Source organism: Rhinoraja longicauda, chromosome 2 (genome assembly GCF_053455715.1).
Source record: "Rhinoraja longicauda isolate Sanriku21f chromosome 2, sRhiLon1.1, whole genome shotgun sequence".
Lineage (NCBI taxonomy): Eukaryota > Metazoa > Chordata > Chondrichthyes > Rajiformes > Arhynchobatidae > Rhinoraja > Rhinoraja longicauda.
The window spans coordinates 80,663,991-80,685,991 of NC_135954.1; the positions used below are offsets into that span (position 1 = coordinate 80,663,991).

The 22,001-nt window shown below is 41.7% G+C and overlaps 1 protein-coding gene across 2 annotated transcripts in view; it reads left to right on the top strand.

Annotated features, from left to right (window-relative positions):
* dgkb (diacylglycerol kinase, beta) overlaps positions 1–22,001 on the top strand; it is a 506,131-nt gene that overhangs the window by 54,484 nt on the left and 429,646 nt on the right. For both annotated transcript variants that reach the window (XM_078421953.1, XM_078421946.1), the window contains exon 2: positions 7,482–7,762. In XM_078421953.1, the coding sequence (XP_078278079.1) occupies positions 7,663–7,762 (100 nt within the window). In that variant the 5' untranslated portion in view covers positions 7,482–7,662. The remainder of the gene's footprint in view (positions 1–7,481; positions 7,763–22,001) is intronic.

Sequence of the window (22,001 nt, forward strand, 5' to 3'; positions counted from 1 at the left end):
AGTGTCTCCATCTTTCCCCCATAATTTTATATACCTCAAATCGGTCAACCGCTCGGACCCCTTCATTCCAAGAACAACAAACTCACCCTATCTGGTCTTTCCTCATAACTGAGATACTCCACACCAGGACACATCCTAGTGAATCTCATCTTCACGCTCTCCACTGCAATCTAGTTCTTCCTGCAGTGTGTGGCCAGACCTGCACACGCAAGTCCATTTGTGGTCCTACTAGATATCTTCTTTGCTCCTAAATTACACACCTCAGCTAATGTATCTGGCTGTGCTTCCTGACAACATAGAAGGTGTTGCATCTCCTGCAGTTGCAGGGAAACATACCTGGGGAGGGGGTGGTTTTGGTGGGAAGGGACAAGTTGACCAGGGAGCTTCAGAGGGAACAGTCTCTGCAGAAAGCAGAAAGGGGTTGAGATGGGAAGATGTGGCCAGTGGTGGGATCACGTTGGAGGTGGCAAAAATGTTGGACGATTATATGTTGTATGCGACGGCTGATGGGGCTCCCGCCTCGTCTCCATCCAAGGAAAATGCAACACCTGTCCCTTTACCTCCCCCTCAACTCCATCCAAGGACCGAAACAGTCTTTCCAGGTGAGGCAGAGGTTCACTTGCACCTCCTCCAACCTCATCCACTGTATCTGCTGTTCCAGGTGTCAACTTCTCTACATCGGCGAGACCAGCGCAGGCTCGGGGATCGTTTCGCTGAAAACCTCCGCTCAGTGCGCCTTAACCAACCTGATCTCCCGGTTGCTCAGCACTTCAACTCCCCCTCCCATTCCCAATCTGACCTTTCTGTCCTGGGCCTCCTCCATTGTAAAAGTGAGGCCCAGCGCAAATTGGAGGAACAGCACCTCATATTTTGCTTGGGTAGTTTACACCCCAGCGGTAGGAACATTGACTTCTCTAACTTCAGATAGCCCTTGCTTTTCCTTTCTATCCCCTCCCCTTTCCCAATTCTCCCACTCGTCTTACTGTCTCCAACTACATTCTATCTTTGTCCCGCTCCCTCCCCTGACATCAGTCCTGAAACGTCACCCATTCCTTCTCTCCAGAGATGCTGCCTGACTCGCTGAGTTACTCCAGCATTTTGTCTACCTTCGATTTAAACCAGCATCTGCACATAATGAATGTGCAAGAATGTTCTTTCTTGCACATTCATTATATACACCTTGTAGTTGAATATCCACGAGAAGAAAACTGCAACAAAAAAAGTAGGAAAGTGAATGCCATATCGGCCAAAGTGAAATCATTTTCCCTATAACCAGACCTAACAAGATCATGTTCAGGATATAGTGCAAAAGTCAGTCATAGGGATTAAATTGCTTAATCCAACATGGCAAATTCTAATTCACCAAATAGCTTTTATCAGATGTGGTAAGAATAATTGCAAGATCAGCTTATTCAATGAACTTTTTTTTTTTGCTTTGTTCTTACACATGGATGAATTTGCTTATATATCTGTGAGGTGAATGGGAAATTGAAACATTGCACACAGCAGTCCTTGGTGAGCAATGGTTTGACAAGTTGCAAAATTGCTTACATTTTTTGGACTAGCAGTAGGATAAAATGTTCTTTAAAAGTTGTTCCAACACCACTAATGTTTTGGCAGTGTTTGGTTCTAAACACTTCACCCCTGTATAAGCTAACCCACAAGACTGGAGTCCCTCACTATTTATATGCCAGAAATGAACACAATGTACTGTTATATAAACATTTACCGTCCAGTGGGGCAGACCCCCCTGGCAGGGCAACTAGTAATGTGTAATATAGTCTTGATAATGGGGACACAAGAGACTGCAGTTTGGGCATCTCGACCAAAAACAAAACTGGTGGAAAACACTGGCGAGTCAAGTACCATCTATGCTGGGAAATGGACAGACAATCTTTTTGGTAGGGAATCTTCTTCATTCTGAAGTACTGTCCTGAATTACAAATGTTGTCTCTCCATTTTCCTCCACAGATACTGTCCGACCAGTTGAGTTCCTCCAGCAATTTGGTTTTGCACATAGTCTTTACAATGATGTGTCATTTTGTTTTCATTCCTGAAACAGACATTCCAATCCAAGCTCTGTCATGGGAAGAAAATATCATGGACAGATGCAAATATTTGTGAATGATCCCAAAGCTTCCTTGAAGAAATGCACCATTCCCACTGACTCCACAGAATATGAGGCCCAGGATGTAATATGGCAGTTCCAAACTTCCAGTGGTGGTTTGGGCCAAGGTTAAAATGTCATTGGTTCCCAAGCTCACTAAAATCCAACCAAACCCATGGCCTTTTCAGAGCCTTTTTTTCTTTGACAGAATCAGGCAAAAGGGAAAGGAGCAAGTTTTATATATCAGTTCACCATATATCAGTTCTTATCTAACACATCACAGTTCTGAGCACTTGGCCTATAGCCTTCTATGCCTTAGTTGTTCAAATGCTCAGCAAAATACATTTAATTATTGTGAAACTACTTGCCTTTACACCGTCATACAATACTCTATAGGTTTTCACTGTCTTCTGGGTGGAAAAAAAATCCTCCGATCCTCTCTAAATATTCTATTTTATATATTTCAATCAGGTCACCTGTTGCCCTTCTTCAAAGGAAAATAAACCTATCTGGTCTCTTCTCAACTGAAGTGCTCCATTCGAGGCAACATCTTGGGAAATCTCTTGTGCAATGCAATTATATATACTGCAATGTAATATAGAGAATAGACGGCACATAATACTCCAACTATGATTGAACTAGTGATTTTAAAAAGTAGTTCTGTAAATTTCCTGCTCAGAAATTCTTGTTCTGGCTACTGATGGTAATGTCACCAAAGCCATTTTAACCTTGGTACTGAAAGTAAGTGTCCTTAATGCTTTCTTAAACACTTTATCCATGTTACTGCCTCCATGGATCCTTGCACACCTACATCAAGATCCATTTGTTTTCCAATACTCCCTGAGGTCCTTCCCTTCATTGACTATATTCATCTTCCTAAAAGTTGGCACATTGCATATTTCAAGATCAAGTTTCATCTGCCATTTCGTAGCCCATCATAGCAACTGATCAATATTGTTCTGTAGCTGAATTATCAACAACACTACCAATATATCTCCTGCAAATGTACCGATCAAGCTATCTACATTCCGATTCAAATGTAGCAAACACAGTCCCAACACACGCACCTATGATACATCACCATGGTTTTAAAAGTAAAAGTAACCCTTGGCCATCACCTTCTGCCTCCTATCACCAAATTAATTTTACCTTTAAATTTGTCAAATTATCCTAGATTGCATGAGCTCTTACCCTTTGCACCAGTCTACCTCATTGACTTAATGGAAAGACCTGACTGAACTCTACCAATTGTATTATGCTCTTTGACAGCTTGGTCACTGTTTTTAAGAAAATCATCAAATTGATCAGACAGAATTTCTCCTCAATAAAGCCTTGCTAACTACCCAGATCAATCCTTGTCCCTATCAGTGCAGATTAATTTTGTCCCTCCTAATTATTCCTTAAAAAAACTTCTGACCATTGATGATGTACTCATCTTCTTGTAATTAATAAGCCAATCCCTGCTGCTCTTCTTGAATAAAGGTACCACGTTTGCTATCGTCCAGTCATTTGGCACCACTACTGTGGCCAGAATAGAATTGAAAATTTCAGAATCTCAACAATCTCCTCATTTGCCTTCCAGACCTGTCTAGGATACATCTCACGAGGGCCTGGAGATTATATTTTCCTCAATAACCACTATGATACCCAAACTCCTCCTTTTCAATGATAATTTGTTCTAGACTCCCTCCTGAGTTCTCCAATTCCATTGCCTTTCTGCATTATGAATGCAGATGAGATGTATTCATTTAAGACTTCACCTCCATCCACCTGGCACCGCACACAGAGTGCCATTTTGGTCCCTAATGCACCCTACTTTTTCTCTGGTTACTGTCTTGTCCTTAAAATCCCAAAGTATGTTCTTTAATTCTGCTCATCAGTTCCATTCCATGCCCCTTCTTTACCCCGCTAATTTATTTTCTTAATTTCTCCCAAACATTGCATTTACCCACACTAGGCTTTCTAAGATCCCGAAGATCAATCCTATTGTGAGACCCCTTGGATCTCACAATAGGGTGCCTGTAGGCTTGCTCTTAAACAGCTCTTCCAGTACTCTCTTGCCTGGTCCCGTCTTATCATATTGAAGTCAGGTGCCGAGCAAATCAGGATGTACTATCTATATCCTTCTCCATAATGACCTTAAAACGTATAGATTAATGATCACTATTGCAAACTATTATGCCAGTAACACTCTCTCCACTTTTCTGACAAGATTCCCAAAGATTATATCCAGTATCGCTCCTCCTCGATAAGATTATCCATGTACTTATGTACTTATTCTGAAAGCTCTCCTATATGGCACTTTCAAAACCCAGTTCCTTGCAAGTCTGTCATACAGCAGTGATCCCAATTAATATTGAGGAACTTGACTGTCCATCCCCAACAAATGTTTCCTGTTTTGTTTCTAATTCTACCCACATGGTCTAATTTGAAGTATATTCTAGGATATCCTCCCTCATTGCAGTAAGTGATTTCTTGATTAATATTGCAATGCCACCTTCTCTTGCAGTCTATCCCATCCTGCCTGAAGATATTATGCCCTGGAATCTGGAATTTTTGGTTCTGAAAATTTTTCAATCATGTCTCTGTAAAAACAACATCATATTTCCATATAGTATTAATTAACACCTGGAGTTAACTAGCATGCTTGTCAGACTCCTTGTAAATAAATAGAAGCAATCCAACCTGTCATTTGCTTGGTAACTCTTTTCCTTTTTTAATTGTCTATTTCTCAACCCCGACCATACTCTCACGGTTTCCCCATCCCTGCAAAATTAATTTGCCTTCCCCAACAGCTCCCCACTCCTCCTATGTGGAGTCGATGTGGAGTGGATATTTCCACGAGTAGGTGAGTTTAGGACCAGACGCCATAGCCTCAAAATAATAGGACGTGCTTTTGGGAAGGAAATGAGGAGGAATTTGATTAGTCAGAGGGTTGTGAATCTGTGAAATTCATTGCCATAGAAGGCTGTGAAGGCTAAGACAATGGATATTTTTAAGGCAGAGATTGATAAATTATTGATTAGCGTGGGTGACAAGGTTATGGGGAGAAGGCAGGAGAATGGGGTTAAGAGGGAAAGGTAGATCAGCCATGATTGAATGGCAGAGTAGACTTGATGGGCTGAATGGCCTAATTCTGCTCTTTTGAACTTGTTTCAGTTCAGGCACAATCTTGCACAGATCCCAATTTTACAAAAATTGTTCCAATGGTCAAGAAATGTTCTCTCCCCTACCTCTCTCCCCATTTTCTCCTTAAGACATACCTTAATCCAAAAAATCTTCATTTTCCTACACAGAACTCTTTAGCACATGACACTAGAACTAATCCAGAAAATATGAATTTTTAAATCCTTTTTAAGCTGTTACATCGCTGCTTAAATTCAAGTTGCAGGATCTTAAACCTCATTTCACCAATGTTGTTCTTACCAATATGAACCATGAGCTCTGACTGTTTACCCTTCCTCTTTGGAATATCCTGCAACCATTTTGTTAAATCCTTGATCCTACCAATAAGGAGACAACACACCATCCAAAATTGTGCAGGAAAGAACTGCAGATGCTGGTTTAAATCGAAGGTAGACATAAAATGCTGGAGTAACTCAGCGAAACAGGCAGCATCTCTGGAGAAAAAGAATGGGTGATGTTTCGGTCTGAAGAAGGGTCTCGACCCAAAACATCACCCATTCCTTCTCTCCAGAGATGCTGCCTGTCCCACTGAGTTGCTCCAGCATTTTGTGCCATCCCAGATTCACAGCTTGGTCGACAAGAGAAGCTGTTCACTCCCCTCTCAATGAAGTCACATCCCACAGCTGCTCTCCCAACCCCCACCCACGTCAATGCAGCTGAGCCATGGACAACACAATGAACAAGGCTGCAGTCACACTTCCTGGAGGAGTATTTACCTCCGGCATTTTATTTAACACACCAATGGGATGCGATCAGCGCTTCCCTCACTACCTCTTGCCTCCCCTCCTCTGCTGAGTTTGAATCGCAAGCACAAGCTACACAAGCCGTTGCTTCACCATTTCCAGTAAAAATGTGAGCGAGGTGTTAGATCAACTCCACCTTCCTGCTTTATTTCAACATTCTCTTTTCATCCTAATTTCTATTTCTATTTGAAAAAGATTTATTGTTTGCAAATGTTCCTTATGTGTATATTTACATCTCTGATTACATACTGAGAACCTCGTTGTACACTTGAATAAATGTGTAACAGGAAAATTATATGTTCAGTCTAAGAATGTTTGCATTCAATCCCCTTGAACAAAATACCTGAGTTGAAAGTCTTTGCTCTGAAAGACATAATTTAAAAATATATATTTATTTTAAAATAGCTCTACTTATTTTATGCTACTACTCAGAAACATGGAGGAAGAATCCAGTGAGTTTAGGAAGTCAAAATGAGGGCACTGCCCAGAATAGATGGTTTAATTTGGTAGAAGTTCAGTCAGTAAACTCATTTTGTTGTGCTTATTTGGGCAAAATAATTGCATTTACAAAGCTATACAGAGTTTCCAATATCAAGTGGGGTTTTTTTGTTGCAAATGCCCCACTCCCCACAATGTCGTTCTCAAGAACTGTGAAAAGAACACTTGAATCATCCACCTTGTTAAAGGAATACTGGCACTGCTCAAATTAAGCTGCACCATCAAATGGATCATAATATGCAACCAGTATATTGTATTGCAGATTGTGCTGGAATAGTTTGATTTTAATATTCGCCTTGTGGGGAAAGCAGCAGGAGACCAGACCATAAAGAATAGTTGGCCAATTCCAAGGCCCAGTCGCCAACCCAGTCGCTAAGGATAATTGAAGGGTCTAAGGGAAAAATAAAATGACCTGTTCAAGTTTGCAGAGGGTGAGGCTGGAAGACTGTGTCCTTGCTGAAGGTGCTTGACCAGGGATGGGAAGGTGTGAGTTGAATCCGTTCAACATCTGTTGCAGGACGGGAATCTTCAGAACGCACAGTTCAAAGAACAGAGTCTTTGTTTTATTTTAAAATCTTGGTTTAAAAATAAATAGCATGATTTTAGAGAAAGTTACAGTGTAAATAGGTCAAGTGGACTGAGTAATGAGCTTTGGTTGAACCTTTCGGTCCCCCGGGGCCAGAAACTTATGATGCACTTGGCACGCGGAAAAGATCACATTCAGAGCTGTGCAAGTTCTCATTTTGCAGCCGACTATAAAAAAGAAAAAAGAATCGATAAGATTTATTTTTGACAATATCTCATCAACGGAAAATGGCTCGTATGTGAATTTAGACTGGATTCAGCAGAGGCACGCGTCCACTGCCTTCTCCAGCAGCTCTCTGTTGAAACAACTTCTGATCTAATGAACAAATGCATCACTGCTGCTTGCTTTTGTCTATTTCCAGATATTTGCAGCAGTTCGATCTGGAGGCGCTGGTACCAGCAGTAGCATCTTGCCGCCGCTTCGCGCAGACATCGTCCCTCCAAGTCAGCCAAGGGATGAAAACCCTCTGAAGCCGAGTGTGGCTCCTGTAGAGTGGGAACTCCACCCAACAGCGGTTTCATCCGTCCAGAAGTGGACCTGACATGTCAGGGAAATTGAGTGCGCAAACCACCATGACTAACCAGGAAAAGTGGATCACCCTGAGTCCTGCAGAATTTTCTCAGCTACAGAAGTACGCCCAGTGTAAGTGTTAAAAGATACAGTCAAACCATTCATAATGCCGCGGTTTCAGACGCTATTGCTGAACTAAATCGGCGCAGGGTTAATGAACAGTTGCGTTGTTTTTAGGATCACATTAAATGTTAACACTGCACACCAGTTAATGCTTATGTTTGTTGCATGAGTGATGGTGCAGCATTGTTAATGTTGCATTTCACGGGAATTTTAAAGTGTCATGATGCATTTTAATGTCAATAAATGCTTCTGCTATTCCTTTATCAACCTATTAAATAACCAGTTTAGCAAATTAAATCATACGCCTTATAATGTCTCGGGTTGCATTTCAAGCAGCCCTGTCATTTCTGAGCCCAGAACACCTAACTGTTCCTCCTGAAATTGCTGTTTCCTCTCATCCTCCGACTTTGCGTCATGTGCTTTGCGCTAGTACCAGATCAAGGCTGGTCAGGTTGCTGTTAGACTGAAGAAGGACCATGAAATTTAAAAAAGGTCACACTTCCTATTTTTCCGTCCATTTCTCCTTAGAAATGAAGAATGTTGTTCCCACTCCACGTCGATAATGGAACCAGAGGACAAACTGTGTCAATTTGACTGTGCTTTGAGGGATTACCCACTGAGAATCGCACTTCTGTGGTGCCTCGAAATCTTAACCAGCTTTCTGATGATGAGCCTGGTAGATTTGGTACCTGTTACGTAATGTTATGCTGCGATGTTGTGGATAAAATTACTTAAAACGCAATTGCCCAAGTGTTAGAAGCAGATGCGTTATCTCTTGTCGGTTTTTATTTTCTGTTGTTTAAGCTTTATGCTTTATTTTGTAAAATAATAGCTTATGGTATTTCATTGATTTCATGTCAATAGAGCTGCGTGCACGCACCGACTTGATTTAAAACCATAATTTCTATTTCAGTCTTCATGAATCTTTATATTTCCCGTTTTTAATCAGTAATATTGACGATAGGTTCTTTGTGAGTAGGGTACCTGCCTTGTTCTGGGCTTTTGAATTCATTCCAAGATGCAGATTACAACTAGTCCATGAACGGAGTTCTTTCAAACAATCAAGCAGGAAATGTGAGCTACTGGAGTTGGTGGAACTCGGCAAAAGTAATGCCGGACATAATATACGAAAGCTTGTTATTTCATTCCTTGTCAACTGTTTTGACTGACTGGAGTATTCAACAGAATAGGGACAAATATTTGATTCGAGTTTTATTCCACAGATAAGCTTACAGGATTTTTTGATTTTCTTTATTCCATTTTGGGGGACTGATCACCATTGACAAAGCCAGGATTTGTTGCTTTATCCTAATTACCATTCAGTTGAGTGGTTTGCGAGCCACTTGAGGGCATTTTAAGAGTCAATCACCTTGTTGGATCTGAAGCCACATTGAGGTGAGACTGGGTTTGGTAGCTAGAATTTCTCTCTGAAAGACATCAGTGAACCTGTTGAGTTTTTAATGAAACAGCAGGTTTTGTGGTTATCATTGCCAATAAGAATTCCAGATTAATCAACAATTAATCTATAATTCCAGATTAATAATTGAATTTAAATTCTACAACTGCCCTCTTGGGATTTGAATTCTGCATTAACCATTGCACCAATGTAATTCAGTTTAGTTTGTAACTTAAAACAATGATTCAGACTCCATTATGTGCCACTGTTTGGCTGCTCTGCAGGGATTCCATGTTTAATTGTCAGTGAGAGTAAAATTGGTAGTTAGCAGTTGGGATAATGGGTACTTGAATTGGAGGGAAAGAACAATGATGGAGCCTCAACTGGTTTTGACTTGCTTGTTAACATTTTCACCTGACATAAACTCTGGTAATGAGCACACAATTCAAGGCTGAAGAAGGGTCTTGACCCGAAACGTCGCCCATTCCTTCTCTCCTGAGATGCTGCCTGACCTGCTGAGTTACTCCAGCATTTTGTGAATAAATACCTTCGATTTGTACCAGCATCTGCAGTTTTTTTTTCCTTACACAATTCAAGGCTGTCATTCCCATGATGTACTGATGCAATGCTTTATTATTGACCTTTGGACAATACCTTACACAGAGGCAGTATCTGCTTTCTCGTTTGTATGTCAAATAATCCTCGCGATGGTTTCAAGCACATGCATTCTTCTGCAGGATCCAAAAGCAAAACATGCTTGAAATATTCAGCAGCTTGAGCAATGCCCGAGGAGTTGGGAACTGAGGTAATGTTTCAGAATCCTGAACCTATCAGCAATTCCAATGAAGTTTTGACATGAAATGGCAACACTTGACATAGCCACTCCCTGAACCAGTGAATTTTCCAGCCTTTTCTATTTTTTAATTTCAGATTTTCAGCATTTGCAGTTCCTTTTGCTTTTAATGTTTTTTTTCAGGTTCTGGTAATTATTTATCCTTCAATCATTAATCCTAATACAGTTAACCTGGTTATCATTGTGTATCGGGTTTCGCTCCGTAAACTAGCTTTTACGCTTCCAAGATTACAACAGTAGAACAATTCAAAAGTATTGCTTATCAAGTGCATTTGAATGTTCCCAAATGACAGGAACTGTCCAACATGAACAAAGGGTCTGTCATTATTTCAATTTTTCTTGACAACTTTGATATGAGCCAGACCTACATGCACGATTGCTGCAAAGAATCGTGGCATATTAAATAGTATAGATGGCAACATTACAATTATAAAGTGACATTGACAGAATGAGTGAACAAATTGTGACACTTGAATTTCTAGGTCGTTAAGGGTGGAGATAATCTATGTTGGGCCAGGAAGGTGAGATGCTGGCAGCTTTTAATGATTAAAAAATTGGCAAGATAAATAAATTGAATATATATTTAAACGAGGCTAATATGTTGTGTAATTTTCATATAACTTTAGTCCCAATGAATGACTGTCTTCAGCAGTGTAGAATCTACCCATGACATGTAACGACAAGCGTCATTATCCATGTTCTCCAGAGATGTTGCCTGACCCCGAAGTTACTCCAGCACTTTGTGTCCTTTAACCATTGAGAGGTCACCACTGACCAGAAACTCAACCAGACTAGCCAGATAAATGCAGTGGCTACAAACGCAGATCAGCAACTCTCCTCTTGACGCTCCAAAGCCTTCCTACCATCTGCACAACACAAATCAGTAATGTGATGGATTATTTTCCATTTGGCTGGATGAGTGCAGTTTCAACCTCTCTCAGCTTTGTGATAGTGTAATAATGAATTAATAGTTGTCCCTTTATTGTGGCTGGTTCTTAAAGCAAGTGCACGGGGTAGGGGAGGGGGGAGGATGATATCATCAGCAAAATGATTGTTTTTGTCAATGTAGATAGCTCAGTACTGTCAAGAAAGAACTGCAGATGCTGAGTTAAATCAAAGGTAGGCACACAATGCTGGAGGAACTCAATGGGACAGGCAGCATCTCTGGAGAGAAGGAATGGGTGACGTTTCGGGTCGAGGAAGAAGAGTCTTGATCCAAAACTTTACCCATTCCTTCTCTCCAGAGATGCTGCCTGTTCCGCTGAGTTACTCCAGCAGTTGTGTCCACCTTCGGCTCACTACTGCCACCTGGAAGACAACTGTGGACGAGCAACAAAAGCCACATCCCACAAATTGAAAATAAAAATCTGCTGGTTGGGTGCATGATGGAATAGGAGCATTATGTAACAAACTCTGGCAAAGCAAATCAGTGATGTAAAATCAATGAATAGCTTAAAATCAGTGGTTTGTGCTAATCAAAGTTATTCAGACTTATGGACCCATGGCACTTACAAGAACCAAAGACATTTGCCATGATCTCACTGCATGACGGACCAGGACTGAGTAGGAGTGAGCTTTTACATTCCTGTGTTTCTAGCTTTTCCTCTTCAATTTACAGCTAGATGAATCAATGGGAGTGCAAAACGTGTTTATAATTTCATTGCAAAAAATAGAGGAGCGAAGTGACAAGTAAAATGGATGAAGGGGAGCCAGTGAATGTAGTGTATCTAGACTTTCAGAAAGCCTTTGATAAGGTCCCACACGGGAGATTGGTAAGCAAAATTAGAGCACATGGTATTGGGGGTAGGGTGTTGACATGGATAGAGAATTGGTTGGCAGACAGGAAGCAAAGAGTAGGAGTAAACGGGTCCTTTTCAGAATGGCAGGCAGAGGCGAGTGGAGTGCCGCAAGGCTCGGTGTTGGGGCCGCTACTGTTTACCATATATATTAATGATTTGGATGAAGGAATTAGAAGTAACACTAGCAAATTTGCGGATGACACAAAGCTGGGTGGCAGTGTGAACTGCGAAGAGGATGTTAGGAGGTTGCAGGGTGACCTGGACAGGTTGAGTGAGTGGGCAGATGCTTGGCAGATGCAGTATAATATAGATAAATGTGAGGTTATCCACTTTGGCGGCAACCTGGCACTGAGCTCCAACAAACTAGTAACCAATCTAATTCAAAGAAGAAAATTGGAAAGAGGCATGACCCAGATCTTCAAAATATAGAAAGATATGATTAATACAGATACAAGCAAATCATTCCTATTGGCTTGGATTGCAAAACTAGAAAAAAACAATCCAATGCTAGTAGGATTTAGGCGAGATTAGAGAATGGAAGTAATAGGATTTGGCAATTAATTGCTGGTTCAGCCTGAGAAGGCCACATCCCTTCAATGAACATATAAAAAAGGAACACTTTAATAGCTGGTGAATATCAATAACAGTGGTGACACTTGTTGAGTTGTTCACCTTGAAGTGAACATTGTGAAGAGCAGCTAAATACAAAGTCCTGGAGGTTGGAGTGGCTAGATGCGGGAAGATTGTTTCTGATGTTGGGGAAGTCCAGAACCAGGGGTCACAGCTTAAGGATAAGGGGGAAGTCTTTTAGGACCGAGATGAGAAAACATTTCTTCACACAGAGAGTGGTGAGTCTGTGGAATTCTCTGCCACAGATGGTAGTTGAGGCCAGTTCATTGGCTATATTTAAGAGGAAGTTAGATGTGGCCCTTGTGGTTAAAGGGATCAGGGGGTATGGAGAGAAGGCAGGTACAGGTTACTGAGCTGGATGATCAGCCACGATCATATTGAATGTCGGTGCAGGCTCGAAGGACCGAATGGCCTACTCCTGCACCTATTTTCTATGTTTCTATGTAACATTAAGTCTGTCGGTTCCTTCAGCAAATCTTGAGCAAAAAACAACCTGCTGGAGAAACCGACGAACACAGTGTTCCTCCAGAAGGTTGTTTTTGCTCGCGATTCCAGCTTCTGCAGTCTCTGTGTGTTTCCATTTAGAACTGTAGCATGATTTAACTTTATGAAAAGCACAGTGCATCATTGGTAAGGTTTCAATTTGTTATTCTTCACATACTTGTGGAGATGATGGATAATTAATTGTCTTTGGGGTGCCTTCATTGGTGGGAACAACCACCCCACTTTTCTTGCTGTTATTAACTCCAAGTCAAGCTGCTCAATTCCTTCAAAGAGCTAAAGGAGAGTTTCAGCTTTGAGCCATTAAATCATGGCAATTTACTGTTCCCAATCAAGGATAGCATCTGGTGTTTTGCTGAATCCCTTTAAAACAAGACCATCCTTATAAGTCACCAATAAAATCAGATGCCAAACTGTAGAAGCCATTGAAATGAAAGGATATAGGAAATATCACTGGGATTGTGAAGAATATTGGCTCGGATCCTCCAACACATTGACAATATTATTACCAAATCTGATTCAATACCCCAATACCTCAAAAAGTGGCAAGGACCCTGGTTAGTGGTGATGACTTCCACCTGACTGGAAGTCTACCACTTGCTCCTTTCCTGCACCACTGGACTCTCTGTGGAATCTAATGGATCAACATGAGCTTCCACAAGCCTTTGGCCCTCAAGTTGGCCAAAAGATGAGCCGACCCCACGATTAACCTTGCAGGGTTTAGTAGTTTTTATTCACATGAATAGGAGAAATCAGCTTCTGGGAAAAAAGTAAACATTTGTTATTTATTTGTTAGTTCAATGTTAGTTTAAATTTTTTTTTTTTGCATGTGGGTGTGTAATCGCCATGTTCAGTGCAAAAATGAAATTCTACCAATTTAAACAGATCCTGATTTTTACTGACGGTGAGTGTTAAAGATGCTCTGACAGCTTTCACAACTGGTGGTTCCCAGGGCCAGGGCTGTTGAAAGCATTTTGATTTCTGTGAGATAGGCCTGAAGCTGGACTCAGCTATGCACAAGTGCTGAGAACTCCTCGGGAAGGCTGTGCCTTGGGCCACATCGGAACAAAACAGCTTAGCTCAAGGACATGCAGCAATATTCTTGGGCCACAGAAGATGGCCTATCATTTCTGATCTAATTAAGCAAATAACCAATGGAGTTGCATGGAACTGCAGAGGTTGGATTCTTGAGACAAACGGGAAGTAACTCAGTGGATCAGGTAGCATCTATGGACAGTTTTTTTTATATCGACAAGAAGATATTGTAAGCATATTGTTCCTTTCTGTTGCAGTTTATGGCAGATCGTCGTCCTGTAAGGCAGTGCTTCTTAAACTGGTGAATGGTTGACCCAAGGGTGAATGAAGCTAGAGGGGTGCATGAAGGGTGAATGACTTAATATATATATAAAATTATACACAAGGGAGAATAAGACGAAAATTACCAAAAACATAAGAAAATTTTGTCGAGGGTGAATGAAATTTTGTAATAAAGACTCAAGGGTGAATGAGTTTGAGAAGCACTGTTATAAGGTACATAAGCCATTTAAGAGTCTAACTAATTTTTTTTAAACTTTAGTTATCTTTTTGTAACAGTTCTTTTGCAAAGGTTTTGTAAAAATGTGGATATCTAGTTTGTTGGTTTTTAGAGGTGCTGTATTGGCATGGAGCATCACAAAAACATCACAAAAACTACCCTCTCAACAGAATAATTTTTATCAGGAAAAGCAACAACTTGGAATTTTCATGAAAATTGGCAGGCTGCATATTTTGGAATCGGAAGATATTTGATCAGCAGTAGAACCAATTAATCAATGAGGAAATGGATGCCAAATTGAGCTTTGCATGTTCTTTCTTGGATATATAATGGGGAACGGTCATTTTATTTTGTTTATTGTGTATATTTCCCTCACCCCTTAAATAAGGGCTTTGGGGAGGAAGAAATGTTCATGGCCCTTCTTTTGCAGGCACATCTGATCTTCAAATCCTTAGGTGTTAAACCAGGAAAACACAAAACTTTGTAAATATACCAACATAGCTCCACCATCTTGCATGGATTTAATCAAGCACACTCTGCAACAAAAATAGTTTACATACTCCCCAAATTCCTAACTCAAATCTAGTTTAATGTATGCATTAAAGTCCATATAGAAATTTGAAGGGTGCCTGTTTGGGTCATTAACTGACCATTGTGAAATAAGCAGCAGCACTTAAAAGGTGAGCAGTTTCAGTCTTTTCCCCTCAGTGTGAAAAGAGTGGGAATGTTAGAAAGGAGTGCGATTAGCCAAGTCAGCTGAAGGTGGTTAAGCTGAGAGGCAGGACAATTTAAAGGTAACCCCCTGACTGGTTGTAGCATCCAAATTGGTTATTTGACTAGCAAATAAAAATGAGGCAAGGTGGAGTGGCATATTGGAAGGTTGTGTGCAGGGGGAAGTGCTGTGTGGAGGTCAAGTGCCAGTCTTTGACTCAGGAGTCTTCAGTGAGGAGGCTGAGGCAAGGAGTCCATCTGAGACAGATTGGGGGATAAGGTTCAATCTGCTCTTTTGTGTGAGTCTTGTTATTTGATTTAGTTGAAGTGGTGATGGCAGGTAAGTTGGTACAATGATCCTGCAGGATGTGGGAAGTCAGGAAAACTGCTGGTGTTTCTGATGGCTACACCTGTGGGAATTGTGTCCAGGTCCCGCTCCTTAAAGACCGCGTTGAGGAACTGGAGCAGCACATGGATGACCTCTCGACCATCCGGGAAAATGAGGGCTGCCTGGACTGGACAATGTGGGAGGTCATCACACTGAAGGTCCAGGAGGAGAGAAGGTGCGTGACTAGGAAGGGAATTAGACATGGAGTGTCGTCGTTCCCCCCCCCCCCCCCCCCCCCGGCCTCTGTCGGTCCAGCGATGAAGTCAGCATCTGCATTCTAACTTGTCTCGGCCTTCCTCGAAGCCCATTATGTGCTGAACTCCAGAATGCTTATAGCCAGCAGCTCTCTGTGGAACTGACACCTGCTGGTGAGCTCCATCCGAACCAACGCAAAGACTTCCAAACCATTACAGAGAAGAAAATTCAAGAGGTTCACTCACCTACCTTAATCGGAACATGACAATAAATGCCACAAAGTGCACTGCCTTGCACTTACTTGAGTCCAATCTCTCTAGATGGTCCCCAAATTAATGGAATTTGGACTGCTTTTGGTCATTTCTCAGGTGGCAAAAATCCATGTAATATATTTTTAAATATTCTGCAATAATGGTCTAAATTCTACCCCTCAGAACAGCGCTAAACTAATCATTATTATTAACAGTTCATGTGGGAAATAGATTGAATTTTTGTTAAGCCATCGCTTGGGATTGAAGATGATTTACTTCATTGGAATCTCGGGAGATTATTCAAGTGGGAACCACAGATTCTCCTGTAGATGGAGTGAAAGGTGCCTGAAGGAGCAGATGGGATGGGAATTTATGCGGGGATGTACTGCATCCACAGTTTCAGAATGGCTTGCGTCTGGTACCCGATGCATGGACTCTATTCCTAATAACCTCCAAATGCTTCTTCGCCTCTTTGAGCGGTCGAAGGCCATAGGCAGTGCACTTGTTCCAGGAATATATCAGCACAACCTTGAATGTTTCCTTCTCTCTGTCTGGTAATTTCTTCTCAGAAAAAATTAATTTGGAATAAAATGTCTGTTTTGGAACACTGGTATGGAAGTAGTGGGACCTATCATGCCTTGAGGGGACTGCATGGATAGTATAGTATTGTTTATTATTGTCATGTGTACTGAGGTACAATGAAAAGCATTTTGTTGTGTGCTATCCTGTCAGTGAAAAAGGGATACATGATTACTATCAAGCTGTCCAGATACAGGATAAAGGTTATAACATTTAGTGCAAGATAAAGTCTGATTAAAGATAGTTTGATGGTCTCCAATGAGGTAGATTGGAGATTGGGACCACTCTCTAGCTGGTCAGAAAATGGTTCAGTTAACTGGGAAGAAGCAGTCACTGAATTGGAAGGTACACATTTTCAAAATTCTATTTGAGAAAGGGGAGAAGAGAGGGTGAAACGGTCCTTGATTATGCTGATGGCCTTGCTGAGGCAGTGTGAAGTGTAAGTGGAGTCACTGGAAGGGAGGTTGGTTTGCACGATGGTCTGGGCTGTAGCCACAACTCTCTGCAATTTCTTGTAGTCTTGCATGGAGTTGTTCCCAAACCATTCTCTGATGCATTCTGATAAAATTCTTTCTACGGCACATTTGTTGAAGTTGGTGAGGGTTGTTGAGAAAATGCCGAACTTCCTCAGCCTTCTCAGGAAGTATAAGTGTTGGTGTGCTTACTTAGCCAATGCTTTAATGCAGCTGGTCCAGGACAAATTGCTGGTGATATTTTTCCTAAGAACTTGAAGCTTTACTTCGGTGCCATCAACATATACTAGGGTATGTGTACTGCTCCGCTTCCTGAAGTTGATCACAATCTCTTTTCTCCTGCTGGCATTAAGGGAGAGATTATTATCTTGGCACCAGGTTATGAGTTTCTTAATCTCCTTCCTTTACTCTGTCCTGTCATTACTTGATATCCGGTCCATGGCAATGGTGTTGGCTGCAAATTTGTATGTTGAGTTGGATTGGTGTTTAGTTGCACAGTCATGAGTGCATAAGGAGTGCAGAAGGAGGCTGAGAACGCACCCTCGCAGGACACCAGTAGTGAGGATGATAGCAGAGGATGATTCGTCACCTATCTTCACTGATAGTGGTCTGTTGGTCGGGAAGTCGAGGATCCAGTTGCAGAGGAGAATGCTGGCTCCTAGTTTTATGCGTTTAGCAATGAGCTTGGATGGGATAATAATATTGAAAACTGAGCTGTAGTCTATGAATAGTTTGATGTAGATGCCTCTCTTATCCAGGTGTTCCAGGGATGAGTGTAGGGCCAGGGAGATGGCATCAGCCGTGGACCTGTTGTGGTGGTAGGCGAACTGCGGTGGATCAAGTTTGCTTGGTAGACTGGATTTAACGCGTTCCATGACCTGCTTCTCGAAGCACTTCATGATGGTGGATGTCAAAGCCGCTGGATGGTAGTCATTAAGGCATGAGATCTTGTTTTTCTTTGGCACAGGGATGATAGTGGCCACCTTGAAGCAGGTGAAGCAGGATAGTTCAGGCCTCAGAAGCCTGCAGAAGAGTACAGCTCACTACTGGCCAGTACACTGAGTTTTGTGTTCAATGCGATGCCTTAATCTTCAAAAAATATTTTATCAATTGCCCAAAGGCTATTCTGGTGTATTGGAGGTGGTTGTGACTTTCATCTTCAATGCATGTCTTCACTGAGCAGTGGCTTCCATGATGCATGAAATGTCCACATGTCCAGGCTCCTTCCTTCAACTATTCAGATGGCATATTGGCACAGTGGTTGAGTTGCTGCCATACAGTGCCAGAGACCTGTGTTCGATCCTGACTACGGGTGCTGCCTGTTTGGAGTTTGTACATTTTCTTTGTGACAACGTGGGTTATCACCTGGTGCTCCAGTTTCCTCCCACACGCCAAAGACATACAGGTTTGTAGGTTATTTGGCTTCTGTAAATTGTAAAATTTTCCCTCGTATGTTGGATAGTGCTAGTGTACTAGGTGATTGCTGGTCACTGTGGACTCTGTGGGACGAAAGGCCTGTTTTCGCGCTGTATCTCTAAATACTGAAGTATTGTTGAAGGGCAGTAGAGGCTGGTTGGTAGAAAACATTTACATTGTAGATGTTGAACGCAAAGATCAATCTCTCTCATGCTTCAGTGAGTTGACAATTGTTCAGAGATTGGACTCTGAGTGTGTGCAAACATAAGCATTGTCTGCATGCTGAAACCTGACAATTGATCTCAGTAAGTTGTCAATTGGTTCTGAAAATGACTGTAAATGGATGGGCCCTGGGATATGTTGCAGAACAGAGAACCCTTGGGTATAAGTACATGTTCCATGAAGGTGGTGGCATGAGTTCACTGGGTTGTGAAGAATGCATTTGGCACGCTTACCTTCATCGGTCAGGGTATTGTTTTGGGATATCATGTTTCAGCTCAGCAAGACTTTGGTAAGGCCACAACACTTTTGGGATACTATGTACATTTCTGGTTGGCCTGATTTAGGAAGGATGTCATTAAAGAAAATAAGTTTTAAAAAGCTGTCGCGGGATCTGCAGTGTTTGAGTTATACAATACGTTATGTCTACCCCACGACAGAAGGGGGAGGAGTTGTACAGTTTGATATTCACAGGGAAGAAGGATCTCCTGTGGTGTTCTGTACTGCATCTTGGTGGAACCAGTCTGTTGCTGAAGGTACTCCTCAGGTTGACCAGTGTGTCATGGTGCGGTTGAGCTGTCCTGCCCAAGGTGCTCCGCAGTTTGAGGAGCATCCTCCCCTCCAAGACCATCTCCAGTGAATCCAACTCTGTCCCCCGGACAGAGCCAGCCTTCCTGATGAGTTTGTTGATCCTACGGGTGTCCGCGGCCTTCGCCCTGCTGCCCCAGCACACGACAGCGAAGAATATGGCGCTGGCTACCACCAATTGCTAGAACATCTGCAGCATCTTACTGCAGAAGTTGAAGGAGCGGAGTCTTCTCAAAAAGTACAGCCAGCTCTCTCCCTTCCTGTACAGAGCATCAGCCACCCTGGACCAATCCAGTTTCTTCTCCAGGTACACTTCAAGGTATTTGTACTCTCTGGTAAACTGCACATCCACACCATTGATGGAGACAGGGGTGTTCTTCTCCTTTTAAAGTCCACCACTAACTCATAACTCCCTATGATGAGAGTCTAGTTAGGCTGGGACTCTCGAGCATAGTGGACTGAATGGTGACCTTACAGAGGTTTATAAACCTCTTTCACATAACGGGCAGACCAGGTAAGGATGGCAAATTTTATTTCTGAATGGAAGTTTGTTTCCCTTCCCTTTCAGTCACATCTCAAGATGGCAGCGATGGAAGGTGAAAGCGAAAGTTGGTGGTTGTGAATAGTCGGAGTTCGTCTCCCATGCCCTCAAGTGGCCTAACATTTTGTGGTCAATTCAGGGAAGTGGGACATGATGAACTCTATGGAGAGGTGGCAATGGGTCATAGGTTCTGGTGTTGGAGTGGGAAGACGGGGTGGCCTCTGAGGACTTGCTGTAGCTGGGTGAGTTAGCAGATTGGGCACAGACTGCAACCGCCATATGGAGTGGCGGTGAAAGGAACCCAGCAGCACAGTAATAGGCCAAGCCGACTCCTCATCAATGCAGTGCTGCCTGGATACTTTTAAATGGGCAGCTGGTATTGAGCAGGATATTCCACAGTCCTACTTGGTTGTTGGAATCAAAGTTTTTAGTAAGATGGGAAAAGGCTATGTTCAATGGCAGCTGCTGTTCCCTGCCTTTTACGTGGAAGTTTTTACACAATGATCATGTCCACTTTCATCGTTGAGAGGAGGCAAATGAGGAGAGCCCTGATGATGACCACTTTAGCAAAATAGATCAGCATGGAAATACAGTCAGAAAGGATAGGTCATGGAGGGTAAAAGGAGAATGAATAAAGTATTCTGCATTTTCATGAGCACAGTGATAAGGCACCTAAAGCTGCTCGGGGATGTTTCCAATCGTTGTCATTAAATAGCAGTTCTAAATTGTATTTGAGTAAGTTAGTACCTATTCATTGTTGTGGATTGTTAACTTTGAACAACTGCATGAAAATACCCTGAGTTACTAAATTTATTAGAATCTTTAAATATTTAATTCACTGCTTAGGAAATAAACCTTTGAACATTTCCTGCAGTTCAGAGTTTTGCAATATATGTTGACTCATTTCAGAGAGGTTTTTGTCACTTTATTTCAGTCACATTATCTAAAATAATTTTAAAAATGGATATTTAGCACAATGCTTCACCTGTCTATTTTCTTCTTACTTTTATCATTCATTGGAATTTTTTTGAGATTTTTCCCTTTTATACAACTCTAGATCCATTCTGAATTTATCTGGTGCAGAATATGTTTATTATGTTTTTGTGCTAATTATAGGTTTTTGCACAGTATGTGTACTTTCTGTATTTTGTTAACCAGCTTTTGCAGTCCTTATGAACATACTGTAAATTGTACTTTCTCATAGCATTTTCAAGCCTTGCAGTGTAGCAAAGCCATGGAGGATTGATTGAAACTCAAGCCTGTCTCTGTAAAAAATAATGGTGGTACAGGGAATGTATTGAGGAGATCCAGATACAAATTAGTACTAATGTAATACATTTAATGTGATTGAAACAAACCAATTTTAAAACTGGCTCTGCCAAGATCCCAAGGAACTACTTGGAATCCACTGGCCTCAGCCAAATGCATCACTCAGTCAGCATTATTAAAATAGTCAATAATTTAAGACAGTAAATACTGGAGATATTGAGTCGATCAAGCTGCCTCTTTAGTGTGAGGGAAGAATATGGAACAGAATTATAGTGAAGGGTTTTGTAGGTCCTCGACTTGGCCACTGCTTTTCCTAAACACCGTATTTTGAAATTACTTCCTTGCCTTTGAACAGACGTGAGAGGATTAGCGGGAATGAAAGATTCCATGTAATGGAAGTCTTTTGTTCAATTATGTATCTCAATTCTCTGCTTTGCTCATCGTGGCCTCTTATTCATAAATGCAAGTCCTTTTTTATTTAAGTAAGTTCCATCTTTTACCCTGAGGAGTGAAATCAAGATCTGGAAGACAAAGGCTTAAGGTGAGAGGGAAAAGATTTGATAGGAACCTGAAGGGCAACTTTTTCATAGAAGGGGTGGTGGGTATATGGAAAGAGCTGCCAGAGAAGGTAGTTGAGGAGGGATTAAAACAAAGTTTAAACCTTTCCTCTCCATGCACCTGCCCAAATGTCGTTTAGAGGGATCTGGGCCAAACGTGATTAGATGGGACAAGCGTAGATGGGGCATCTTGGTCGACTTAAACAAGCTGGGCCAAATGGTCTGTTCCTGTGCTGTATGACTCTGACTCAATGTTGCCATTTGCCTTTCTATCTGCTTGCAACACATCCTTACTAGCTATTTGTGATTCATGTACAAGAACATGTAGCTCCCTCTGTACTCATCAGA